This window comes from Talaromyces proteolyticus (assembly GCF_021365285.1).
Source record: "Talaromyces proteolyticus strain PMI_201 chromosome Unknown BGW36scaffold_12, whole genome shotgun sequence".
Classification (NCBI taxonomy): domain Eukaryota; kingdom Fungi; phylum Ascomycota; class Eurotiomycetes; order Eurotiales; family Trichocomaceae; genus Talaromyces; species Talaromyces proteolyticus.
In genome coordinates this window covers 497,625-519,855 of record NW_025764288.1, presented here as the reverse complement: position 1 = coordinate 519,855, position 22,231 = coordinate 497,625, and the positions used below count along the sequence as shown (strand labels likewise).

The window sequence follows — 22,231 nt, the reverse complement described above, 5'->3', positions numbered from 1 at the left end:
CATTTTGAACTGGAAACTAGAAACTAGAGCTTTGATGTCACATGTGGCGAGCGCTGTACCGGCTATGGAATCAACATTGAAAAATCACTTTGGGGGGTGGCGATGTAGCGCCGCCCCATTTAAACGCCTCCTATATATATTGCTTCGCTTGGGGATCCTTTACTCTTGCATCTTGGGACGGAATTGACTAGTTTATATAAAATTCTCAGCTGTTGTAATGTAGGTAGCACTGTCACCTCGAGGCATCAATTCTTCACGCCATTAGCCGCGGAATTGTTGGCAAACCCGCCCCACTTTCTGAAGCTTTTGCCATACAGGAAGAACATGGGTAGAGGAACCATCATTAATGCAATGATGGCAGCGAAAATGCCATAGGTTTTAAGATATCCGATGCCTGCGACCCAATCTGGTATTCCATACGTGAAGGCAAAGCCGATGATGTTACGGAAGCTGGAGACGTTGACAAGAACCGGTCTGTAATGTCACGAAAAGTCAGCATATGGTAGGACACGGCGTTGGGATTATCAGTGGGTATGAAGTGTTAGTAAAGGGAGGCCGGAATAGAGGGGATCTCTGACCCTGCCAAGGTGGGATAGCTCTCAATGCAAAATACGGAGGCCTGCACATTCACTGTGAGAAAAGAAAATGTTAACAGGCAGATCCCGGATAACAGGCACATCCAATGGACGGTCTCAACGAGTGTTCCCCCGACACCGTATAGAACACTGCCCACCACGCCCGCCAACAATGGAAATATAAAGTTCCAGAGATGAGCCTCGGGCTCGCGAACGCCACCAGACTTCTTGGTGAGATAATTAGTAGTCTTGTCGGACAGATATCCCCCAATAACGGCCACAAAAATGCTAGCGATAAACGGCGCGATGACAAGCAAGCCCAAGCTGGAGAATGGCCAATTGTATGGTGGCGCCAAAAGCACCGTCGTGGCCGTGAGACTAGCTCCCAAGCTGATACCCAAGAGCACTGCGTTCATGATCACACAGTAGATGACCGCTGGTAAGGTCAAACTTGACATGATTCCAACCACCGCCTCAAGTCCGGCCTTTGCATTGACTCCGCCATTTCGGAAGAATCCAAATTCTGACCAGGGTGTAGGACGGCCGTAGGTCTCATAGTCAATATCTGGTCGCCGTTTTGTCGGGTCTAGGTCGTCTTTTTCGCCTCCTACAAAACGAATCAGAAAAACCAAGGTCTTTCGGAATGACTATACGAAAATACGGAGCCGCTCACTGAGTTCGGAGGGTGAACGTTCCCAACGGGTTTCGGGCATCAGGAAGATAATCATTAGCCAAGATACCGCGGTAATGATTGCTCCGATGAAATATAACCAACGCCAACTAATACGGGATACAATATAGTTCGCGCCAATACCAAGCGAAATTGTGATGACGCCCTAACCGTATCCTGTCAGAAACTTTCCTAGCAGAACCAAAGTGTTCCTTCTTTTATTTCCTTTTCTCTCCCTTTACCATGATACGGTTAACAGAGGTTGGGGGTGGGGGCACTAGCATACCTGGGACGCCCAGACCATGCCGATAGCGCGGTTTCGTTGATGAATGAATGACATATCTTGTACAATCAGTGGAATCAGACTCTCAACCGCTCCGGCACCAATAGCTTGAATGCATCTGGCGGCAATATGTGAAGACAGAGATGTGCTTCGACCTGCCCAAACGCAGGCAGTCCAGGCGATGGCTCCGCAAAAGATCATGACGGGACGACGTCCAAATGTGACAGCAAGTGGGATGAGGAAGTAATTGCTCAAACCAACCATCAGGACGGGAAATGAAGCCAGAAAATTCACTCTGCTGAGTGGTTGTGCTCCAGGTATAGCAGCGAGCGCCGCAAGAGGATTGCTGCTTCCACTGGCTGCAGGAAGAGGGCCACCTGCACCACCCTGTATCGGCCCCAACCGTCCAGCCAACACGCCATTAAGACCCCCGGGGTTATTTAGCAATTTGGGATCTAGGCCAGCATACTCGAGCATAAACACCGGGAGAAAAGATGCCATGATTTGCTGCATAGCAATCGCAATGGCGCCATCTAATGTCAGTTAATTGACTGTAAACCTTGTGCTGCTAGAGAAGCTGCTAGCAGCCGTGTACCACTTACAGAAAAGAACCGATATAATAGCCAGTGTTCTTCTGTAGGACCTCATATTCAATGGATCTTGAACATATAATCAACTTTTTCATCTTTTGCTCTTCGATGGGTTCAAGGTACAAGAAAAAAACCAGAATTACAGATCGTATTTATGTTTCTGATGCACAAAAAAATACAATCGGAAGGAGCAAAGACAAGGATGAGAGAACATACCATCAGGATGGTTCGAGGGCATGGGCACCAGGCGAATGAATGCGCCGTCATACAATCGAGTTGTCCCCTGGGTCACGCTTTCAAGGTGCTCAAGCTCGAGATCCATTTTACTGACAGGAGAGGTATTATCCGTGTCCTTCATTTTGCGTATGGAATGATCTACCGGGTCGCTCCGGGGATTATGAATAAGTAATGATAATAGTAATAATAACAGCGACGATGGTCATAATAAAAAGAAAAATGACATCTAAGAATGAAATCCAAAGGCACGGGCAGCTTCAGGGGTTGATAAATGCTATGCGAGTCTTCTAAGTTGTGACTGGAATATGATCAACGGCACACATTACGCCAGGCAATAGAATGCTCCGTGCTTCTCACTAACCAGGGCTCGGGACTTGTGGTGGCGTAACTTGAAGCACCCCCGCGCCGTCCCCCCATGGGGCTCCCCACAAGCCGAGATGCAATGTCTCTCTCAAATCAGCCATGGGATCACCGTTCAAGCGGAGAGAATTTACGTAATTATTGATAGTACTTATGCGGGTTGATGTGAATATATATGTAACATAGAGCTAGTTATGGGGATTGCGTATCGCTACCGCACGTTACAGAGCAGTGCCAGCCACTTCGCGACTTTTGTATGGTTGATTAGGGCCTGGTCATGTAGAAGCGATGGAATAGAGCAATAACGAGCTAAAAAAAAATTGTTTGTTAAGTAAAACAGAGCGCATTTGTAATTGAACTAATTCTACAATGCATTCTAACATGTGTATTGAAGAATTGGCCGGTGGCTAGTCTAGTAGCTCTGGGGCGTCATCTTTTGGTCGATACCCGAACGCAGTACGGATGAGGAAAAAGACATGGACAATATGAAGAACACCAGCAGCAAAGAGAAGTAGGATTTTACCTTTGATGCTTTCAGGCTCAACCATCTGCATCCGAGATGTTAGCTCAACTGGATCAGGATAATGTTTGAAATGTCTTACCTCTCCACTCGTACCCCCGCTGGCTTTGACCCAGCCAAACGCACGGGACATCATGAGGGACTCATAGTCGAGGACCGCTTTCTCAAAGTCAACATCTGAAAGTCCGCTATGTGCCGACTTTTTGGCTAACTGGAGGATAATCGGTAGTGCATCAGCCGTGTCGCGCATCGCTTGGTTTCCACCCATACCCCTATAATTTTAATATGAGCCTATTATGATAGAAAAAGGGCATTAGGAATGGCAAGTGATGTACCGCGATGGAAGCATAGGATGAATGGCATCGCCAATGAGCCACACATGACTGTGTCCAACTGCTGGGTTACCTTTCGAGGCTGCTCGTTGGTCGACACGCCAGGTCTTTTTAGGCATTTCACTCGCGCGAGCTTGGAATACATGAATATATGTGTCATCGGTGGCCTTCAGCATCTCATGGCTACAAACTGCGTTAGTTCAACATGCTAACAAACTCAGAGATCCCATGTCACTGACAATCCTGAATCCCAGTCTTTCAATTGTTCGATGCAGAAGGCAAGCCTATCCTGAAACGCTGCATCTCCTGCTTTTTGGACCCTTTCAGATGGCACAGACAAACTCCAGAATAAGCTAGCACCGTCTGAAATAGTCTCATGCTCTTTGCCTCCTTGTTCATCTGGATTTCCTGGCGGAGTACTATTTTTTGGCGCTGGCAGATATGCTGTGGAGGTTAGTGTATAATAGGTTAAAAAAATAGTATTCGAAAAAAGGACGAGAAGAGTACCGGAAAAAAACAATATTAATCCATCTTTGAGTACTGTAATTGGCCCCTTCTTGATTTCTGGCGGCAAGCTTTTCAACTTCTCCGTTGATAGAGGACCCTTGGCCAGAAATCGCCATTTGTCGGTTAATTGCACAATGTTATCCAGCCCAATTTGGTGATTGACCTGCAGTGTAAACGTTGTCAGTTATCCACCTAATTTCGGTGGGATACTTCAACATTACCCTCGAGCGGCTTCCCTCGGCAGAGATTAGAAGGTCACAAACATCTAGCGACCCGTCTTCAAATAGGACCTCGACTTTACTCAAGCCGTCCTCTGATGGAATGACCCGATACTCTTTAAACTGCTTTCCGTACTGGATTTTTTCTGCCACATCAAGTCCTTTGCGAAAGAAATCACGGAGAATAACCCGGTTGATAGGCGCCGACTTGGTATAGGCGGGAAACTTGGTAAGGTCCAACAAGACTTTAAAGCGTGTGTTATATAATATTGGCGCCGAGGATATCATGCCTCCAGACCGGCCAAATTTAGCAATCAGGGCGTCTTTGTCTTCGGGGGGCAGGCAGGCGTTGAAGCCTGCCAGTGCGGGACTTCCTAGGCGAATCTGATACCCTTCACGGTTCGAGCTTTGCTCATCCGACTCATATAGGACGAAATCTATGTCATTGTTGAGGAGTCCATTGGCAAGGAGGGAGCCTGCCAGCCCGGCACCTACGATGATCACTTTCAGGGCCATTGCAGAATCGGCAGTTTCGCAGTTTCGTATAGGGCGACCTATCAGCAGCCCACCACCATCTTCCTCGTTGGTACTGGAGCGGAGGGAGGCTTGAGGTTTTAATTTGCGCCTTTGGAAATAATCGCTACCCCGTTTTTCTTGCTCTGTGGCCATGGGTCAGTCAGAGTGCAGTTGCTTAGCGTTTTTTTTGTATGCATGACGTTGGCTTTTACAGGTCGCCGGATTGTGGGGGAACACCAAGGCAAATGATTTATTTGTTCAGCACAGACACGGCACTTGAATGCGAATTTAAACGCGAACTTAAACGCCTCATACCCGGGGTGGGATCTCGGCACTTAAAATTGCATCTACATCTGCATATGCAGGGAACAACCAGGGTCCAGGGGTTGATAAGAGATTAAAGATGCTTGCCCTCAGTAGGCAGAGGCAGAGGCAGAGGAGGATGTCGACCTTCGTCGTGGGTAGAATTTACACGTAAATTACTAGCGGATTTGGTAATCGCCCATAACTAGTATCCGCTTCGTGCGCAATTGCGACGTAATGCTACTTTCCGGAATTTCAAAGCTCCTCCCAATTCGGGCGGAACCGTCTAATACGCTTCAAAAACGCCAATAGAGCCACTAACCCAATCTAGAGGGGGGCGCATTTATAGCGTTCCAAACATGTTACATGTTTGGTACGAGCACATGACCCCGGACACTCATGTTCGCCCTCGCTCACCATCTATAACTAACATTTGGAACGCTTGTCGAGCATCCCATGCTAAAATATAACACATTTTCTCTTCCCTACCGGCTCCTTGCACAAAGTTACGCCGCGCAAATGTAACCCCCACAGCGACCGCATCACTGTTTTTGACCGGCCAAGCTCGTGATATTGCGTCCCACTAGACCGTGCTCTCCTTTGCACAGCGCAATCACCTACTACCGAGCAACTCCAGTCTCTCCCTTTGTACTAGCGTGGTATTTATCACTGGATTAAGCTATAATCGTCCTCAAATTGATGCCGACAAACAAGAAAAACGGAGCCTCGAATGCTGGATATAAGTGCTCCATTTGTGGCGACTCTTTCAAGCGCCTGGAGCATCTCTCGCGCCACCGTTTATCCCATACCAACAGCAGACCCTTCACATGCCCTGTCTGTCAGAAAGCGTTTACTCGTAGGTGAGTGCTTTACTTTTTGCTGCCGTTTCGGGAGTCCTCTTTTCCTCTTTGCTAATCATGCCTTCTTGAGGAAGGGATTCGCTGAACCGCCACACTTCTATTCACAAATCATCAAATAGTCGCCTAGTAACAACTAGCACTGCCCCTCGGGTTTCCCGAGCGTGTAATCATTGCGCACGGCTCAGACTGAGATGTGATGGGAAGAAACCTTGTGAGAGATGTACTTCAAAGAGCGTGCAATGCATTTATGTTCACCGCTCGCGGACAAGGATCGCCGTCCTCACAGGCTCTCAATCCTCTCCAGCTGATCCAGAAGATATAACAGAAGAGCAAGCGGAAGACGAAGAAGATAGATTGTCTCCCGAGCCCACTCGGTCGCCGACTAGTTTGGAACATCCTGACAACATAAGGGTGACACCAAGGCCAAACCAAGATATGCGCAACGATTATGATGAAGCGGTGAGCGAACCTCGGTCTCAGAATATGCGCCAAGCAGGCAGTAGTGATGGTAGCGAAACGACTGGGGAGAAGAACCATGGTTTCGAGATACAACAAGGAAATGGCCTTCCAAATACAATGGGTACGGTGTCACCTGTCGCATCGCGCGCCATGCATAGCAGTATCAGTGAAACCACTCCGGAGTTAGTGCCTGCTATACTGTCACAAACAGATGTGGACATCTCACCAGCTCGCTTATATGGCACCTATCAGATGATGACCCCCACGGCATCGACGCAACTGCAGTCAAAAGATATGAGTTTTCCCACTGATTCGAGTGGCATAACTATGGCTCTTGATAGAGATGATATATCACCCATACATGAGTTTGGCATCGTGGACTGGATGACCTTCGACTCGGCTCTCGACAATATCACCGATCACTTAATGAGAGACAGCACCTTCATGCCTATTATACCCGATATGTCCCTAAACAACGTTCAGGATTCGGACTTCCGCAGGTTGCCTCCCCTCAATGAGCATGAGGAACAACAGTTCCCTCGTAGTTATAACGATTGTAACGCGAACCAGAGAACCTATGGTGGACTACCATACGATCATCCCCAACAAACATCCCAATTTTCAGGCGACCACGGTGTACAGCAGATTATATCAGACGGCGGACAAAGGCAGAATGCAAATACTCATTCGTGGCCAACGGACTGGGAGCCCAGTAAATTGGACAACTTGACAAGCTTTCCAGATATGCGCCACATACCCATGGACGTTATAGACGCTGAAGACTTCGCCCACGTCAATCAGCTTAGCCAGGATGCATACGACGGGATCGTTCATTTCGTCGAACGAACCAGTAATAACGGGACACACTACATACCGTTCAAAAACTCGGCATTGCCTCCACTGAAGGTGCTAAACTGCTTTATTCAACTTTACTTTGAGTATTTCCATTCTGTGTTCCCTATGCTTCACCAAGCAACCTTCAACCCGGAGCATGTTCCACGATTGTTGCTTTTAGCTACGGCTGCGATCGGTTGCCGGTACTCCAAGATTGAACAGTCCAGTAGATGCGCGGATGCCTTACAAGAGCTCTTACGTCGAGCAATTGCGTACACAGTAGGTTACTAGTCCAGAAGAGTGTTATAAACCGGTGTAGTATGCTGTTACTGACTATCACATCCCGTAGTGTGAACAAGATAATAGTCAAGCTCGGCAACTCTCAATGGCGCAGACGATTGTCCTCAACTCCATTGGTATGATGTACAGCGGAGACAGGAGGCTGTTCGAGATTGCAGAGGCATCTCGGAATACTCCCGTGACATTATGTCGCAGAAACGGCTCACTTCAAAGTTCAGTCGGTCAGCCGTCAATAGGTCCAACAACTCAAGGAATGCTTCTGGAGCATAAATGGCAACAGTGGGCACATGATGAATCGCTAAGAAGATTGGGCTTCTGTGTCTTTGTGAGTATCTAGAGAAGAATGCTTTCCCTACTGCCCTAATTACTGGAGGAGAATTCTGTCTGACAACAGAGTACAGTTACTTGATGCTCACGCCGCCATGTACCTCAACTTGCATGCAAATATGGCAGTAACCGAGTTACGTCAATCCCTACCTTGCCCCGATGAAATTTGGGACTCCCCTAGTGCAGAAACGTGGAAAGTGGCCTATATGAGGCGTTACTGGGAACGTACCGATTATGGTAATGCGCCGCGTTATGTACCCCAACGAAATTCGAGTAACATATTTTTCACATAGGAGACACTCAAGGAGCCGTACAGCAAATGAGCTTAGGCGTTACTGCAGCTCTATCCCAACTCCGGCTAGGCAAACCTATGGCTCAAGAATTAGGCCATTTTTCGCGAGTGATTCTAGTTTTCGCCCTCTACCGGTCTGTGGCAGCACACCAACAACAGATCGCTGACCCTTTCGCCGGTCAGAAGATCCAGGGCGACCAAGCTTCTCTTTCACTGATATCTACCGCCGTAAGGGCTTTAGAATCCCTGCGACTATTTTCTTTTTCACCTGGACCATTGCAGTTCAGTCTTGACTGCCACATAGATCTGGCTATAGTATTACTAAACATCCCTCAAGAACAGATGCTGGACTATACGAGATCTTTCCGAATGAATCAGTGCCAGTCCCATGATCTTCAACAGCTACAGAACTGGGTAGCTCAGGATGGTGGCCGTAACGCCAGGGTAGCCGCTGTTCATGCTGCGAAGTTGTGCAGCCTTCTCCGCTTAAACCCACATCCACATTCGTTTTCCAGTCCGTTGATGGCTCTCCTTGCTACCCTCGCGCTCTGGACATATAATAACCTTTCTCTCGATGGTGAGAATGACAACGAGGCCAGAGTATCGCCGCAGATGCGCTTGCGAGTTGCTCGTCTGGATAAAAATGGCAATGACTCTGTTACACAAGCATGGATAAACAATGAGCCTGCAATACGGACTCATATAACCGAGGTGGGACCAATTCCCTGTGCAACCTCTTCGTTACGTCTCCTTGATCTAGGCTCCAAAATCCTAGCGTCTATGGATTCCTGGGCACTTAGTCAAGGACTAGCAAGCTGGCTGGAGAGGTTGAAGCAATGTGTCTCTGACACCGACAGTTCCAGCTCCCGTGGTGCTCGCTATGCAAAAGTGCACCAATAACCATGCAACCTGCACACCGTTTCAGCGCAGTGCAAAACTTTCTTTCTAAGGCTATGAACCAAAATGAAATCAAAATGGGTAATTAGTGCGCTGATATGGCGCTGATTATCACGAGCTTCGTATGTTCAACGGAGAATCATAAATTTAGATTTGTATACAACATGTTTATCATTGAGAGAAACGTGAAATAGTAATTAGTACAACACATTGATATGGTGTCTCGAGTTCGAAAGTCCAACTACTAGTATAAATTGAGGGTTAGGACGAGTAACGCAAATCGGAAGCGAAAAGGAGAGGGGATGACAAATTCCCATTGCATCTGAGAGACCGTCAGTTTGAGTTGGTCTGCTCGGAGACAGTTGCAAATTTGGCCCAGGTGGACATACCGGACATACCGAGAGCCGTTCAAGGCTTGGCCTCGCAAAGTTACTGGAGGTAAAAAAACATTACGCACCAACCACGATTTCCACGATATTAGACTATGCGGAAAAATTTAGAAGATTCAGTGTGGGCTTTTACTAGCGAATTTTGCGTCCAATAACATCTCCATAAAGCGAGACTTATTTACATATGTATTGTTAGCTTGCATTTCCTCATAGGATCATGTGAAAACTGATACATATTCTCATTATTAGTGCAGATAATAGGCCAGATGTAACACTTGGGCACCCATCACCGTTTTTGGTAGCGTGTCTGAAAATGGACTGGAACTTATCGAACAACAGTGTTCATCATCCTCCCCCCTCTCAGCCGATTGTTATATGAAAGCTCTCCGCCCCGCTGAGCCGACCACCTTGGCCGATTGACCAATTCCGGAAATAGCGTGAACGATTTCCTAGACCAACTGTTGTCAATCTACAAGGTAAAAGGGGGAGAGCAGGCAGGCCGTCGTACATGTTTTTGTATTTGGCTGAATAAAATTATCAATTCTGGACATTGCTGCACCCTTAGCACACTGGAAAACCATGCCTATCCGTAAGTAAAGCATACCCATGAATCATACAGCCTTGCGCTTGCTGTAACTGACGCTAAGGCAACTCTCGATTTAAGATAGATCCAACCCCAGCTTTCTTTTTCTCTCATGGCTCGACTATGATGCTCGGTGAGGAATCGGAGCCGGCCGAGGTCTGGAAATCTGTTGGCGATGAGGCACAAAAACGTGGCGTAAAAAGCATAGTAATGATGGGTGAGTCCTTTCTATTTTGGGGAGGGCCTATACAAGAAACTAGTTTCCAATGAATTATGAAGCTGATTTTTATACATTTGGATAGGCGCACACTGGGAATGCACAGGAAACAAGATTGAAGTTGCCATGAACCCGCAGCCACAGAAGACACCAGTGTGCATATTCTTGTCTTGGAATACCATGTAATTGACTAAAGCTGATGCAAAAATTCGTGCCCGTATAGGTAGCCTACGTGGCGCCGAAACGATACCACAATTTTAAACTCGTCCCCGACATCCCTCTTGGCCATAGGGTCATTGGCATGCTACAGGAGAGTGGGTTTGAGGTTGAAGCAAATACGACATTTGACTACATCCACGACACTTTCTTAATTTTGATACGCATGTTTCCTTTACGGAACTCAAATATCCCAGTTGTGGTGATTTCTGCAAATGCGCGGTTTGACCCTCATTACCATATCAAGATGGGTGCCGTTCTGCGACCGCTGCGATACGAGAACGTGCTGATTGTCGGTTCTGGTGGCACGGTGCATAACCTCTACCGCAACTATTGGATGCAAATGGTTCTATACAGAGATAATTTCGCACAATCAGTACCTCCGGGTGATTTTGCTCTCGAGTTCCGGCAGGCAATGGAGGACGCCTTTACAATGAATCGTGGCCCGGTCTTGCGGAGAGCAATCGCGAAACTCATGAAACATCCGAGATACCGGGAGGCTCATGGCACAGATGATCATTTCATCTCAGCAGCTTTTATTAGCGGTGTAGCTGGGGACTTGGAAGATGTTGCCTGGCCAAACTCTTTTTTAGCCGAGTGTTGGGAGTTGGTCAATATGGCAAATAGTCAGTTTCAACTGGGCACCTGGGAATAAAATATCCTTGTCTAGTTTCTCTTCTGGATGCTGATAAGGAGATTAATTACATGAGGTTTATCAGCACTTTATAATCGGTCATAAAATGTAGAATCATAATTGGGTTAGTACCATTTAACGTTTCTTCTCAATGTTGCCACTTTTTTCCTATGTCTTGAATTGAGCCCAGCTTCCCTAAGTAATCTCTATCTCCTGCAATTGCCTATCTGTCTAAATTTCTTACAATATGCCTGCAATAGAAGTATTCTCTATCATATTGGTATCAGTATATATACATTTACATGTTTTGCTTATTGATTTTATATCTTATAGACATTGTAATTCGCGTGAAATCCAGGCATTCTCAACAACCACTAAAGTATACATATTTAGTTGTAGGTTGGGTTAACGCTGCTAGAGCATGACACATCGATAGATCTCTCGTCATTGAATAGTCACTATTTGAAGTAAGCAACCTTTGCCCAGAGTCCAGTAGCTGGTCAAGAAAATTTTGTGGTGAGTCAATGACTGTCGTGGTCAATATTCTCCTCCAATTTGGTAGTAAAAAGACGTCTTGTCGAATCGACCCAACGTATTTCTCCAGGCCCATGCGTATGTCTATGTGATATGACTTTTATTGACCTTTCTTTGAGATCAGGGGAATGATTCAATCTTACACTCATCAATCCACAGCCACAAAACACAATGACGAGAAACACAGAAATGACAGGATTGTCGCCTGTCGGCCGTTCTTGGGCATCCAAGTCATAATTGATGGGCCTGTATGGAGGCATTCGTCTAAAACTTCTAGGCCAACTAGCCGGGGCGATCACGTTTGGCACGCGAGGATGTCTCGCTGTGCTCGGGTCAATGCGTGTATCATCAGCTTGTGCTAGTGAATTCACTGGAGAATTGGCGAAGTTGGTGCTATCTTGTTCTTCATCACTTGAATAAATTGTCCGCTTAACCTCATAGTCAGCAAGGAGACGAAGCGCAGCAGTGCGCTCTGCCTGACTGTATTGTTGGAGGGTTTGGGCTGTCGATGAAAACATATTGTCGAAGTGATATTTTCTGTGGCATACACAGTTAGATTAAAAGATAGATTCAATAACTGCGGAAAAGCCTTCGATGAAATGTAGTGAGCGCTACATACCCGAATCTCCTGAATAACGAGGTCTCCACACAACCGCTCAGGTCGGGTTGTGGAGATATGCTGCACGACACTGTCTCGTGTAACAAAATGAAAATCAACTTCAACCTACTTAAGATAGCAGGACAGAATTTATCGTTCGCGGTAACCGAGCAGAACTTCTCGGAATCTGAATATTGACTTTTAAAACACTTTCTCAATATGGTAGATGCGGTCTTCTCCACCGTCTACACGGCGAAGTTAGAGGGGCGAATCGAGAGCGTGCAACGGAGGAAAAGAGAGATCCAAAGACTGCATCATGCTTTGAAGCTCAACCGATCGAAATTGGTGATAGCATTGCAGAAAGGTCATACATAAGTCCCATCATCGTGCATTGACAATACGATCGAGGAGCCTGACATTGGTTTCAATATAACAGACGGATATAGTGCGGCCGACGCCTTGCTGGAAATCCATACAACCCTATGGAAACTTCGAGAGGTTTTCCATTTCCTTGATTTTGGCAAGTCATTGGCAGCAGAGCAAATGATAGAGCAGGGCAGAGACAATCTACATCGCTCACAACCACTAGGGACAGTGTTGGTGCTAAATGGCAACCGTCTTGTCGTCGCTCAGGCACTTGTTCAAGCAGCCTACACAATTGCCACAGGGAATACGTCGGTAATTGTCCTTCCATCTGCAGACAAGTGGAGAGCGACAATTATCGAGTTACAGCACTTATATGAGAGATCCAAAGTCGATGCAGAGATCCTTCAATTAGTGGTACCTAATTCCGAAGCGGATTATAAGAAAAGCATCACCGCTCTCTTGGAGTGTCCATTCGATGCTGTTGTCATCAGCGATGAACAGGCACTCGATTTAACCAAGCAGAGCGACAGCCACTACGCCTCTCAGGAGCGTCGCCTAATCCATGCGATATCCACGGCCTGGCCATGCATTGTAACAAGAAATGCGGATATTAAACAGGCGGCAAGAGATATTTCGGTGGCCAAATTTATCGTCCTTTCCGGACAGTCCTTGGTTAGTCCAAGTGTCGTTTTCGTCGATGAATTCATTCTTCCTGAGTTTCGCGCTGCATTGGAAACAGCTGTAGGCGAGGCATCCTTGGCTGGTCATCAATTGATGTCGAAAAGCCCCACCTCATTTAAAAAAGATAAAGCTTCTTCAGACGCAGTCCAAGCGTTTAAAGCCTTGGGCGGCTCGATCACGGAGGTTCAAGGCGGCGATATATTGGTGGGCAAAGCAGACTGGAGGTTGTCATTCCCTCTTGGTCCCCCTATAGTCTTTATTTTATTGATTCATATTTCATAATAAACGCTGACTGGAAATGTCTTCCCTTAAAGATACTTGGACGATTATTTCCCTTTGAAGTCTTTTGTGAACGGCGGTTCTCAATCGCCTAGGGCCCGGCTTCTGATAGTGCCAGTCACCAGCGTGGAGGCTGCAATGAGCTTAGGCGCCCAATTGTAAGCCCAACAGCAAATGGCTATGGAGAAGTTCACAGAGCAGTTGCTAACCTGAATAATATATAGAATTCCGCCGCAAGGCCCTTCTGGCTGGTACTATTTCTGCAACATGCCTGAAAGTCGTTATCTGACCAACATCTCCACCGAACCTACTTATGTAAATGGAATACCACTATCAAATCACTTCTTGCCGTTGCCATTTTTCCCCATTGAGCAGGTGTTGAATCAGTACTTAAAGCCATCTCCAATTTTCAATGTTCGTCAGGATGTTTCCGTGAACAGCAGCTTATTCACATTCCCGTCAGACCTATTAATAACCACACTGGAGGCGGCTATAGAAGGAGACACACTGAAACCTCCAGTTCAAAAGTCAGGATTTCAGGTTGGATTTTTTGAACAGGGTGCAAGAATGGGATTGGCTCATTTTCTTGCAGTGCTTCTTGGAACAACCGGTCTTGGTATTTGGTGGATCCGGTCTTTGTGGACGGCCAACGCGTAATTGGAAAGTTGTATGATTACTATAAATTTTGTAACGCAAGCGAGTTTAGCCAGGGAACTTGAATTTTAATCTACAAGTAAATCATATCTGCGGCTTTCCTCGCATCTGTTGGGCAGTCTTGCCCACAGTAGTCTGTGTGCTATTTTACACATATTTCGAATTCAATGTTTAATCTCCCAACCCCACTGCCCGAGGGATGCTTTTAGAACACATGTATGCGAAACAGGGGCGAAAAATATATGGCAGCTTGAAAGATAGCTGTCATCCCACCCTCTCTTGCCCTTTCATCATGTACACATAGCTAGTTTTCATTGATTTCCCTTCTCGTTCTCTTCAAAATACATCTAATTGGATATTTAACATTATGTCTAGGGCTGAAGATAGACTCACTCGTGATTTCCTATCTGTGTTAGTTGTTGGTGACGGGCTGGATGCTTTGGTCGCGAGTGTGGCCCTTCAACTCCAAGGACACCAAGTTACCGTAGGCACTTCCTGGCAATGAGTCTGTTATTGGAACCGCACAGCTCAGTTCTCAATGTCGCAGATTTTCCCATCTTCTCCATCCTCTTCGACCGATGAGCACGATGATGATATCCTGCACCTGACACCGAATATTACCAGCATTCTAGGGCGTGTAGGTCTTTCCGCAGAAGATATAGGAGGACGACAGATCCACAAGGTGAGTTTAGCACGGATCAGGCGTGATGGAAGAATTTTGATCGATTGTAAGACTATCCATCTGTTCAGTGCTCACAGACGTCTTTTTAGTTCAGAGAATACGAAGACGGAATGGAAAAATGCAACTTCATCTATGCCCAAGAAATAGGCAAAACTTGGCAGTATGTAAGTGGTATACCAAAACGCTGAACAACAAACTACGTACGGCATCAATTAACATCTGATAGCCGTGGTGGATAGTGTCTCGTCGGAATTTGTTGGATGGATTACGGTCGCAATTAGTAACCAAGAACCGGCACGGAGTTCATCAGTATATCATTTCAGATTACTGTGAGATCGTGGGTTTAGAAACCGAGACAGGAACTCTAACCACGGAAAATGGAGATATGTACTCGGCGGATTTGATCATTGGAGCAGATGGACAACAGGTAGGAGAGGCAATATGACCAATACGTCTATAAACGCAGCCTGTATAGAAGCTGAAAAACAGAAAATCCAGTCTATTACACGTCGCCTAGCTATAATAGGCGAGGATCCCGTTCCTAGTGGCTTTACAACCATCGCAATGTCAATTCAGCATAAACTATGTACCTCAAGCGCAGCAGACGAAGGGGTCCTGGTTAGGCAGATCGACGGCGATAGGATTATACATTCATGTGTTGGTTCAAAGGATAGTGTTACTCACATAATGAGCCTCTGCCGCGATTCCTTTGACGAAGATAAGGAACATTCATGTAAGTATTGCGCCTTGTTTAGTATTGAGGATACAACTCACCTAGAATATTCCAAATAGTGACCATCAAAAGGATTCTGATACAGACAGTATTTGGGTCCTCACAAGGTATACAGCCTTTGATGAGACAGGGTATTGAGACTTGTAAACTATCGAAAACAAAGCACTATATAGCTAAAGATGATCAAACATCCTCTGGCCGTTTTATACTGTTGGGAGACGCAGCCCGTGGGAAAATCGAAGGTTTGGAGGCCTTTATCCCGGTTTGCACGCTGTCTGCTAATATATACTTGTCAGGTCCTTTCCAAGAATTGAGTGCCAGTATGAGCATTGAAGATGCGGTCTCGCTATCTGCTATGCTTCCAAAAAACACACCGCATCAGGAAATCCCCGCACGGCTGAAACTTCTTCAAGAGTGCCGAAAGGCCCGTGTAGAGAGTGTTAAAAAACAGTTGCATATTGCTGACAATAGTAATAAAAAGGACCATCATGATCAAGGTACTGTCTATCCTGAAGGTTGTGATATAGTTTTGAAACAAAAGAACATCGTGACTAACGCTCATGTAGGCATGCCACAATGGATGAGTACAATATTTGGTTATGATGCATGGCATCATTCTACCCAACAACTCCGAAACTGGATATGGAATCAAGAAGATTGCCCAGTGTACTGGAGAGCCCCAGTATCGTTCGGGCCATTGCCCGGGCCCCGTCAAGACTGGCTCGGAAATCCTCACGTAGGTGAACACTCGACTTTTAATACGGCCTCGATTCGTTTTCAAACATCCCGTGCCATTCTAGACAATCTCCTTCCCAATTCTTCATTCCGGTTCAGTTCCTTGGGTACAATTGCAGAAGCAACAATTAGCTGCAATACGATTGATCAAATGGACTGGCTTGGTGGAGGCGGTTATGATATGCTAGGGCTGACTTTGCACGGGATCCAGTACACGAACAAAGAAGGTAACGTCCTTCAAGGGAGCTTTCTAGTAGTTCTCTTTGAGAACTTGGCCGATCCTATATTAACCGGCAGAGAGGAACTTGGTTTTCCTAAACTCTTCGCTTCGATTGACGTATCGCGGACCAACGATTCTGTACAGGTTAGGGCAGGCTGGAGGGGTCACGCGTTTGCTCATCTCCAATGGGAAGACTTACAGGAAATGCACACTGTTCCACAGTCCTCGTATATGTTTTCAGAGGAAGTGCCGAAACCTAAAGATGGAGGTCTTTTAATTTACCGTTACATCCCAGCGGTGGGGTGCCCAGGAAAAGCTGATGCTGATTACACGGTTGTCGTTCCACCACCAGAAAGCCCTCCACGCATCAGACGCGTTCGCAAGGCACGCACGGCGCAGGTGGCATTTGACCCATTAAGCTGGCAGGAGTTACCGACGCTGCATAGTGTCGTGTCAAGATTAGCTGAGATTCCGGTGCTCGGTGTGCTAGAAGCAAAAGCAGTCGAAGGAACAGGCGTGCAAGATTTAAGTGATGCTTATAAGCTTCTTTGATATGCCGTTTTATTGGGAGAAAAAAAGTCCAGGCTTCATGCCTGTAGTCAGTAGTTGATATTCTACATTTATCATGTGTTCTACTCTTCTCAGAGAATATGTTCATCTTAGTCGACTTCTAATTGTAACTGCTGTTATGAGGCAGGATGATCAAGTGATCAGAGACAATCCATTATCTACAGTTTGATAATTCGAGAATTTGGAATAATATTATTCCTTGATCCTAAGAGATACGGGAAGCAATGACCAATATGCTCCGTATACCTAATGAAGAACTCTAGTACAACACAAAATTTAGGCCTCGCGTTCAATATGAACGACATCACCAGCTGAACACTCGAGCGTTATTTGCAGTGCGTTTTACTGGGTAGCTCAGCCAGCCACACATCATCGAGCCCTTTAAATTCTTCTCTCTGAGATTCCAAGGAAGGAAGCTGCGGCCGTAGAGCCGACCCAATACGAATTATCTCTTGTAGATGAATGTCTTTCCCCGACTCCGTTAGGACGGAGGTCTTTTGACCGTCTGCATCGAAGTTCGCAACCACACTATGCTGGCCAGTTGCATCTTGGCTTGCAACAAGCTTACCTGAAGCTCCACAGGTTGCACATTCGATCAGGTTGCCACTCTTTATGACGATCATGTTCAAATGGCACAGTGGACAGACACCCTTCTGATCTCCTAGAAACAAAGCGTCATGTTTCCCTGCTTGTGAAACAACGGCCTTGCCCAAACCCTGAGCGCGAGAAATGGCTGCAGAATCAAGCAGTACAGACGCAGGAAGGCCGCAGCCGTGGATTTGAAATTGCGAAACCACCTTGACACCCATTGGAAACAGCATCTGGTGCATGACTGGTAACCCAAATGGAGTCCAGTCCGTACCAGCAGCCCCGCCAACAGCAATGAGACCGGCGACACGAGGCTTAAAAAGAAGATCGTATTTCTCCTGATCATCACCAGGTTGGGACTTTTGGCGTAGTCGAGCCATGGCGGTGTCCTGGAACGGTCCCATAGTCTTGTCTTGGAAATGTTTTACTATGCCTGGAATAGTTCGAGTATATATTGGACAGGACAAGATGATAACATCTGCTTGCATGATCAAATCTAGGACAAAAGGCCGGTCATCTGGCACCAACGGGTCGTCGTCAACCTGTTCGATGGCCCCGTTGGAGAATCTGATGTCATCAGTTCGATAGTGTTTGGGAATAGAGACATCTGGAATCCGAACAAAGCTGATATGTGTATCGTCTGGAGAGACCTCCTGTGCTGCTTTTAGAGCGACTTTTAAGAGAATCTCAGAGTTCCCATTGATTGATCCACCTGAGAGACCGAGGATCCGCATGTTTGCTCTGTGCTTAGATATATCTGTTGTCTTTCTTGCCCTTTATCATTTGCTCTTTCGAAATACTGAGAATACGTGTGGTGATTTGACTCCCCCAAATTTTGATTGGGAGAGGCGAAGGAGAAAGATAAATGGTTGAAATAAATTGGTTGCATCCTTTCCTACAACTGGGCCGGAGTTTGCGGGGGGCAGGTCACATGCAACCCGCCTCCACAGACCGGGCTCCATCATTTAACACGATAATGATCATGCACCACTAAAGAGGATTTATTCTTCCTCTATTCAGAATAGATAGTCGGGCAGAACTCAACGAGGAGATATCAATTGTGAAAAGGGGTGCCATCACCGAGACAATGTCATCTGACGCAGCTGGCGACGCAACCATTGAATGGTTTGGTACGTATGCGTACGCCGTTTAAGAGTTATGCCGCTGATACAGTACGACTGAGCTGTCCAGGGGCAACAACCTTTCGTTTGAAAGCGAAGGGATTGACTATTTTCCTGGATACCTGGCTCGACCGACCTGAGAGCCTACCTAAGTACCTATCTATTGACGACGTCAATGAATGCGACTATATTTTTGTTAGTCATGCCCACTTCGACCAGTAAGTAGAAACGCCATGGGATGTAATGGTCTTCAGTGGGATTAACTCGCTCCTTCTACAAGCCTCCCAGGTACGGACCGCCTAGCTAAAAGAACCGGTGCCTTGGTTGTCGGCAACGGGGAAGTAATCAATGTGATGCGCGATGCCGGAGTTGCAGATGCACAGCTCATGGCAGTTGCCGGAGGGGAGCGCATTGCATTATTCACTGCTGACCAGAGAAAGGAAGCCATTGTCCAAGCGAAGGCTGCGATGGAGAAATTGGCACCTGGTCAGCCACCTCCAGGACCTCCAGGTCCACCTATGCCGCCTTCCTCAGATGCGGTGATGGCAGTCCATATATACCCATCATTACACTGCCTCATGCCCCCTGGCGATCACCGGTCCATACCAGAAATGATCGACTCTGGGACTATCTATACCGGATCGTCTCCTTTTGCATGTACTGCAGATATCACGCGCGCCTTGACTTATGGTTTAGGGGGCCTGATGAGACTGCCTCAGCTGCCTCCTGCGATACCTGAAGATATGCAGATTTTCCTAAGCTATCTCAAGGACACTTCGAGCAACAAACATTCATTCTATGATGGCGGCCAGCTTCTCTACAACTTTTTGCTAGGGGAAAAGACGCTGTTATGGAATGGACACCTTGGGGTTATAGCGGAATTCTCAAGGAAATCGAGCCGCAACCTGATATTGCCATATTAGGAATTGCTGGACGGGCAAATCTCAACGGCCGCCCGTACGACGGCTCAGCTGCGCAATTTGCTACCGAAGAAATCAAGTGGCTGGGGCAACCGGACAAGGTCATCTGGTGCTTGCATGATCAGGCCCCTCTAAATCCAAAATATATTGATACTGATGTAGCCACCTCAACGGTTGAGCGTGAGACTCGAAGCCGAGTGCTCACACTGAAGCCTGGCGAAGTACATAAATTATTTGCGTCCAATTCATAGCTACGAGTATTTAGTTGCAAACATGAAGCAAAGTCCTATTTGTTCAACTGCAGTTTATCTAGCATCAATGCCTCTCCTAATTACGCGTGCATATCCTCTAGATTTATCCGGTGTGTTATTTACTTGGTATGTGAAAGGAGCTCTCAAATAAATCACGTGCCCTTTCATCCTTCAACGTAGAAACTCAAATCCATAGGATGTAATGTTTAGAATGAAAGCGCCTTTCGAGTCTCCTCTATTACATCGTAGGCATACATCATATCTAAAATCTTCTCGTCATTAAGTTGATTTGGGGTCTTCTTGCTCTCGTCGCCAGACTCTAACTCAGAATCCCGTTTCTCTTGCTCCGGTCCTGAAGGAGATGTCAGTTAGATGTAGAGATATGGTTTCGGGCACAAAATGAGGGACTTACCGTCAGGAAGATGGAAATACACTTGGTTTTTCCGTCCTGCGTCTCTCATAGAATACGCCCGGGGCTTTCTTAGAGATTCATATACTGTCAAGGAAATCCGCAATGAATGTACAGCAGGTACAGATTTCAGACATTCAGCTAGAGAAGCAGCATCCTCAATGGCACTTGCCGCCCCTTGAGCGACATAAGGTAGCATTGGATGAGCAGCATCACCCAGAAGCACCAGGTTGCCCAAGGGATGGAGCCATCGGTCGAGTGCTTCTCGATCATACAAATTCCAAATGTAAGAACTTCCTATCATGCCGATCATCTTCTGTAGCCGGGTATCCCATCCTTTGAAAAATATCCGGAGCTTATTCACATCTCCTTGTAATTTCCAGTTTTCTTCATCAGCCTCTTCCTGAGGCACGAGAATCACCATATTATAGAGGCGACCACCATCTACGTAATAGCCAACGACGTGACTCTTTGGACCAAGCCAGACTGTAGGCCCTTGTTCCAGCCGAAGCGATGCCAGTTCAGGGTCTTGCATTTGCTCCCTTGTCAGGAGTGCGCGGTACGCAGCATCACCAGTTGGCTGCGGCTTCAAGTCGGCGCCAGTGACAAATCGGTTTAAAACGCTCTTAATTCCATCTGCGGCAATTATCAAGTGCGCAGCGAGACTGGCCCCATCTCTCAAAATCACACGCTGTTGTACTGAAACTTCGGAGGTTAGTACTGTTGAACAGAGCTCGTAGCCTGTAACGGCACTTGCGGTTTTGACAACAGCCCCCAATTCCACGGCTTTCTCGAGTAGTATGCGATGCAGATCCTTCCGATGAATCAAGTAGTACTGATAACCAAACTCCTGCTCCATGCGGTCGTTTGCATTCAGTGCGAATCTGGTGAGACACTTGCCGTTCTCCCATCGCCGTTGAGTTACCCATTCAGGGAGGACTCCAGCTTTGGCGAGGGCTTCGCCAAGCCCCCACCGGTGCAAAATGCGCGTGAAGTTTGGCGTTACTTGGATTCCGGCTCCTATTTCTCCCATAGCTTGCGATGCCTCCAAGACGGTAACACGGTGATTGTCCTGGCAGAGGGCGACAGCAGCGGCGAGGCCTTGATGTTGATTATCCTCTGTTAGTCTATCGCAATCGGAGATACGAAAATAAGACATACCACCAAGGCCGGCTCCAACAATAATTATATCGAGTTTCTCAGGCATTCCTTCGCTATCGTTCTCGGTATCGAATCTCGGCACGGTAATATTAGCACTTACCTATTGCATTGTCTTCAATAGCATGGAAAGTTACAGAGTGATAGTTCAGTATATAAACCCCGAATATCAATCCTGACCACTGGGGGTCTTCGATATATGTATTCAGGACTATCACATTACACAAACCATGTAAATCTTGATGATCCCGATTTCGAGTGACCACAACACCACAATCCACTTGGCTTCGGAATAGCGGAGATGGTAGAGGCTGTTGTATTCTTCCAACTGAGAAGAAAGTTGCAGATCAAGCGGGCTTTTGTTCAGGTTTTGTTTCTTTGAGAATCGGGATTTGGGATATAGTCACCGTGTGCTTGGACAAAGTACGTGGTCGCAGTTAATTTCTAGCTCGCCATGGAAAGGATCTAGGTAACGGGGATTTTCTAAACGGCTCTTATAAACACTAGACCTGGTGCCCCTTTGAGGAAGTTTTAAGCAGTGCTGTCTTTCCTTCCCCGTCATGACATCGACACGAGTGTCAAAATCAGAAACCACCCAGGCTATACTCCGTAG

General features: G+C 46.7%; 10 protein-coding genes across 10 annotated transcripts; 5 read left to right on the top strand and 5 right to left on the bottom strand.

Moving 5' to 3' along the window:
* Nucleotide 1: 1 nt before the first annotated feature.
* On the bottom strand, nt 2-2,476 carry BGW36DRAFT_411002 (major facilitator superfamily domain-containing protein; the record flags this gene model as incomplete). Its single annotated transcript, XM_046219161.1, has 6 exons — nt 2-474; nt 579-1,182; nt 1,249-1,411; nt 1,532-2,061; nt 2,131-2,187; nt 2,335-2,476. The coding sequence occupies 6 exons, from the start codon at nt 2,474-2,476 to the stop codon at nt 246-248; spliced, it is 1,725 nt and encodes a 574-aa protein (XP_046067379.1). The 3' UTR covers nt 2-245.
* A 549-nt stretch (nt 2,477-3,025) lies between these two features.
* Nucleotides 3,026-5,211, bottom strand: BGW36DRAFT_388035 (uncharacterized protein). Its single transcript, XM_046217191.1, has 6 exons — nt 4,296-5,211; nt 4,075-4,237; nt 3,807-4,011; nt 3,571-3,750; nt 3,318-3,507; nt 3,026-3,263 (listed from the first exon to the last, which is right to left on the bottom strand). The coding sequence occupies exons 1-6, from the start codon at nt 4,959-4,961 to the stop codon at nt 3,123-3,125; spliced, it is 1,545 nt and encodes a 514-aa protein (XP_046067378.1). The 5' UTR covers nt 4,962-5,211; the 3' UTR covers nt 3,026-3,122.
* A 956-nt stretch (nt 5,212-6,167) lies between these two features.
* On the top strand, nt 6,168-9,083 carry BGW36DRAFT_363620 (fungal-specific transcription factor domain-containing protein; the record flags this gene model as incomplete). Its single annotated transcript, XM_046214481.1, has 5 exons — nt 6,168-6,182; nt 6,203-7,543; nt 7,614-7,889; nt 7,966-8,128; nt 8,185-9,083. 5 exons carry the CDS (start codon nt 6,168-6,170, stop codon nt 9,081-9,083), a joined length of 2,694 nt encoding a protein of 897 aa, XP_046067377.1.
* Nucleotides 9,084-10,048: 965 nt separating this feature from the next.
* On the top strand, nt 10,049-11,140 carry BGW36DRAFT_431836 (aromatic ring-opening dioxygenase family protein; the record flags this gene model as incomplete). The annotated part of the gene is made up of 4 exons (XM_046221040.1): nt 10,049-10,058; nt 10,138-10,269; nt 10,355-10,422; nt 10,493-11,140. The coding sequence occupies 4 exons, from the start codon at nt 10,049-10,051 to the stop codon at nt 11,138-11,140; spliced, it is 858 nt and encodes a 285-aa protein (XP_046067376.1).
* A 270-nt stretch (nt 11,141-11,410) lies between these two features.
* BGW36DRAFT_388030 (uncharacterized protein) lies at nt 11,411-12,638 on the bottom strand. The gene is made up of 3 exons (XM_046217190.1): nt 12,273-12,638; nt 11,797-12,190; nt 11,411-11,737 (listed from the first exon to the last, which is right to left on the bottom strand). Exons 2-3 carry the CDS (start codon nt 12,169-12,171, stop codon nt 11,657-11,659), a joined length of 456 nt encoding a protein of 151 aa, XP_046067375.1. The 5' UTR covers nt 12,172-12,190; nt 12,273-12,638; the 3' UTR covers nt 11,411-11,656.
* Nucleotides 12,471-14,234, top strand: BGW36DRAFT_465063 (uncharacterized protein; the record flags this gene model as incomplete). Its single annotated transcript, XM_046222276.1, has 4 exons — nt 12,471-12,615; nt 12,688-13,522; nt 13,613-13,735; nt 13,802-14,234. The coding sequence occupies 4 exons, from the start codon at nt 12,471-12,473 to the stop codon at nt 14,232-14,234; spliced, it is 1,536 nt and encodes a 511-aa protein (XP_046067374.1).
* A 535-nt stretch (nt 14,235-14,769) lies between these two features.
* BGW36DRAFT_431834 (uncharacterized protein) lies at nt 14,770-17,153 on the top strand (the record flags this gene model as incomplete). Its single annotated transcript, XM_046221039.1, has 7 exons — nt 14,770-14,913; nt 15,003-15,077; nt 15,140-15,340; nt 15,412-15,646; nt 15,736-15,888; nt 15,943-16,161; nt 16,213-17,153. The coding sequence occupies 7 exons, from the start codon at nt 14,770-14,772 to the stop codon at nt 17,151-17,153; spliced, it is 1,968 nt and encodes a 655-aa protein (XP_046067373.1).
* Nucleotides 17,154-17,263: 110 nt separating this feature from the next.
* BGW36DRAFT_388028 (flavoprotein-like protein) lies at nt 17,264-18,625 on the bottom strand. Its single transcript, XM_046217189.1, has one exon. The coding sequence runs from the start codon at nt 18,491-18,493 to the stop codon at nt 17,498-17,500; it is 996 nt and encodes a 331-aa protein (XP_046067372.1). The 5' UTR covers nt 18,494-18,625; the 3' UTR covers nt 17,264-17,497.
* A 112-nt stretch (nt 18,626-18,737) lies between these two features.
* Nucleotides 18,738-20,066, top strand: BGW36DRAFT_388027 (uncharacterized protein). The gene is made up of 4 exons (XM_046217188.1): nt 18,738-18,889; nt 18,951-19,098; nt 19,161-19,749; nt 19,770-20,066. The coding sequence occupies exons 1-4, from the start codon at nt 18,847-18,849 to the stop codon at nt 20,049-20,051; spliced, it is 1,062 nt and encodes a 353-aa protein (XP_046067371.1). The 5' UTR covers nt 18,738-18,846; the 3' UTR covers nt 20,052-20,066.
* A 191-nt stretch (nt 20,067-20,257) lies between these two features.
* BGW36DRAFT_438837 (monooxygenase) lies at nt 20,258-22,038 on the bottom strand (the record flags this gene model as incomplete). Its single annotated transcript, XM_046221491.1, has 4 exons — nt 21,622-22,038; nt 21,214-21,561; nt 20,464-21,165; nt 20,258-20,403 (listed from the first exon to the last, which is right to left on the bottom strand). Exons 1-4 carry the CDS (start codon nt 21,665-21,667, stop codon nt 20,258-20,260), a joined length of 1,242 nt encoding a protein of 413 aa, XP_046067370.1. The 5' UTR covers nt 21,668-22,038.
* Between the last annotated feature and the right edge of the window lie 193 nt (nt 22,039-22,231).